Source organism: Nestor notabilis, unplaced genomic scaffold, assembly GCF_000696875.1.
Source record: "Nestor notabilis isolate BGI_N333 unplaced genomic scaffold, ASM69687v1 scaffold15392, whole genome shotgun sequence".
NCBI lineage: Eukaryota > Metazoa > Chordata > Aves > Psittaciformes > Psittacidae > Nestor > Nestor notabilis.
The window spans coordinates 222,735-225,779 of record NW_009917174.1 but is presented as its reverse complement, the minus strand read 5'-3'; the positions used below and the strand labels follow the sequence as shown (position 1 = coordinate 225,779).

The 3,045-nt window shown below is 37.0% G+C and overlaps 1 protein-coding gene across 1 annotated transcript in view; it reads left to right on the top strand.

Annotated features, from left to right (window-relative positions):
* The window catches only part of SEC22A (SEC22 vesicle trafficking protein homolog A (S. cerevisiae)), a 17,291-nt gene extending 15,148 nt beyond the window's left edge, over positions 1–2,143 (top strand). The window contains exon 7 of the mRNA XM_010024967.1: positions 1,892–2,143. Within this exon, the coding sequence (XP_010023269.1) occupies positions 1,892–2,092 (201 nt within the window). The 3' untranslated portion in view covers positions 2,093–2,143. The remainder of the gene's footprint in view (positions 1–1,891) is intronic.
* The last annotated feature ends 902 nt before the right edge of the window (positions 2,144–3,045 follow it).

The following is a 3,045-nucleotide window of genomic DNA, read 5'->3' as shown; positions in this document are numbered from 1 at the left end:
CCCCCCAATCAAAATCTTCTTTTAAGTAGCAAGAGCAGTCTTCTACATAAAAGCATGCTCAGTAACTGCCATGCTAACACTTCCCTTTAATAGAAGAAAAAAAAAACTTAGGAATTTCATAATAGCACTTGTTACAGTGAGGTGTTTTGGCCTTTTGAGTGGTGCTCTGTTTTGTAACTGGCAAATCTTCTAGCATCTCAAATGTAGACGAGCGAAAAGCTGCTGAGTTCATTTAGAACAGATCTTTGTAAAATTCAGAATCATTCAACATCTTGTTGCAGTAACATTTTTAAACTTTGCCATTTTAAACCTTTCATATTTATTAATGATTTTGATTAAGCATATCCTGATTCTTATTTTAATGTTGGTATTAGCTACACTTCTTCATATGTTGTCAGTGGAGGTGACAGTGCTAGAAAATTATCTGAACTCTTACTGCCGAGATACTAGTGCCAACTAATTGCTCTTTATGTATGATTTGTAAAACTGTCAGCACAAGTAGGTTGCATTTGCTCTGCTTGAAATGGCCAGGCAAGTTCAGAGAAATTCCATCTAGATTCTGAAGCATGTGGATTACTTTTCTCTAGTTTTACTTTGCTTTGGAGGAAGGATGTACAAATCTTGCTGATACTGGCATCAAGTATGAAGATATTTAGATATCCCAAAATTACAGATAGTTTTGTTAACCTCAGTCACATTTACAGTGGAAGTACGTGCTTTATAAGAAAGTGATTGGGTTTTGGATAGAATATAAAGTGATCTTAATAAATTGCATTGTTCATGTTCAGTTGGAAACGTACAATGCTTTGGCCCTTTTTTGAGGAACATGAAAAATGAAAAAAAAAAATTAAAAACTAGCTTCTCTGGCTGATAAAACGTGGCAAATGCCCACGAAGAACAGAAAATGGTCCTTAGATAGTCCGGTGATGGATGCTGCTATAAAATTTGTGTGAGCATGGTTACATATCCACTGGAACAGATTTGGAATATAAAGTAAGCCCATGTGATGTTTTTGCCTACCTTGAAGCACAGTAAAAACTTTCTTCGGCAGACAGAAATGGCTGGAATCCAGAGTGGGGGGCACACAGTTTTTTTGCTGAAGTCAAGGAAGAAATCTGAAGAATAGCAGAAGTAAAAATAATGTGTATATAAAAGCTGTGTCCTTTTAGAGATGAAAACTCTAAAGGCAAGAGACTTGAACAGATTTCTGGTTGTAGTAGGAAGAAGGTAGAGTAGGGAACTGCGGGCAGTCCTGACATTCTGCATTACACCCTTAAAATGTGGTGGAATTATAGTAGAATTGTTGTGTATTTCTCTCCACATGTGATCCATCTTGCACCAGCTGAAGAAACGCGATGGGTATTTGTAGACTCTCCACATCTATCAGTTAATTCTCTGCAGGAGAATTAACCCTGGCAGGACACTGCATTGGTATCTGAGGGCTTCCTTCTTGCTGAGGTGTACTCTTGCTGAGCATTCCCAGCTGCACAGCCCTGGTATTTTCCGTGTCCTTCCCATAGCTTTGTCTGAAGGAGACCTAACCCTGGCTCCTGGTCCTTCTCCATTCCTCGAGTGTAAGAGAGTGTATTTTGACCAGAGATTGCCAGGAACATCCACTTTCATTTGTCATGGGCCACTCATTATTGCAGGTTGTAATAAATTATTATGAGAGAATTGTTCTTAAAGAGTGTTTAATGGAAGTAAAATGTAACCTTGTATTGATGTCAGGTACTTTTCACCCTTCCATGACTGCTACAGTAATACTGTTCTTATATGTTTGATTTAGACTTTTACTTGGTTTGGGTTTATAATTTCTCAATGACCAGATAGTGTTTCTCAGTGCAAGTTACTTTCCATGTGGTAATCGGATTGCTTTTTTATTTCCTGACAGTGTTACCTGTTTGTATACTACACAGGCTGGAGGAATGCCAAATCCTTCCTGACTTTTGGGTTAATTTGCTTGTGTAACATGTATCTGTATGAACTGCGCAACCTGTGGCAGCTCTTCTTTCATGTGACTGTGGGAGCATTTTCTACCTTACAAATTCGACTGCGACAACCACAGGGAAAGTCCCCCGATTACAATGTCTGACAAGTCCTGGAACAATTAGAGGCAGTCTTGTTCCAACAGTTACTCACTCTCAGGAATGTAAAGCTGTTCTCCAAAAGAAGCTGTCTGGATGGGGGTTTTTTTTCCTTTTTTTTTTTTTTTTTTTTTTTTTTTTTTTTTTTTTTCTTTTTTTGGTTTTTTTTTTAATAAAGCAATGCAAGATGCCTGCGGACATTTTTCACTTGATGGTTAAACTTTTTTTAATGAAGGACACAAAAGAATATGGGACTAGAGGAGGAAAACAGATTATATGTATGTAGGGACACTAAGTTTGGGGAGTTTGATTGGTGGCATAAAAAAAGCGTAATTCACAAGTGTGTTACTGGAAGGAATGTAGAGAGTATGTATTCTGCATATCATGCAAGCTCTTCACTTCCGAAATCAGTTTTGCCTTTGTGAGGCAGTAGGGGGTAGGCTAACTAAATAATAACAATAATGCTATTGCATATTGGCAAACTAGATTTGGAATATGTCAGATACTAAATTTTGGAATGTTTTGTTTCACATTGACATATATATGAATGTTTTCTTAATTAAAATGTAACCTGGAAACTGGTTCTGGGGTTCACATTTATGGCACCTGTGGCCCTCTGTCTACTGTTATAAATACTTTAACATTTTTCCATTTATGATTTAATCATCTTTGAAAGTGATCTATGTGGACACAGTTTCTTTTTAGCAATTATTCAGAAAGTTCTGCCACTTAACTGAAGATTTTTGCACACTTCCTGTGTTTGAACTCTGGGAAGGTTGAAAGGAAATGGATTGGTGAGTAAATGGAGTGACTTGTACTTGTTGAACTGTTGTTCTTCCTTTTTATATATTTTTAGAACTGAACGAATAATTAGCTCAAACGTGAGATAAACAACTGCTGACAGGAACATCATAAATCAATCTGATTAGCTTAAACAAGAAAAGACCAGGGATTTTCTTTG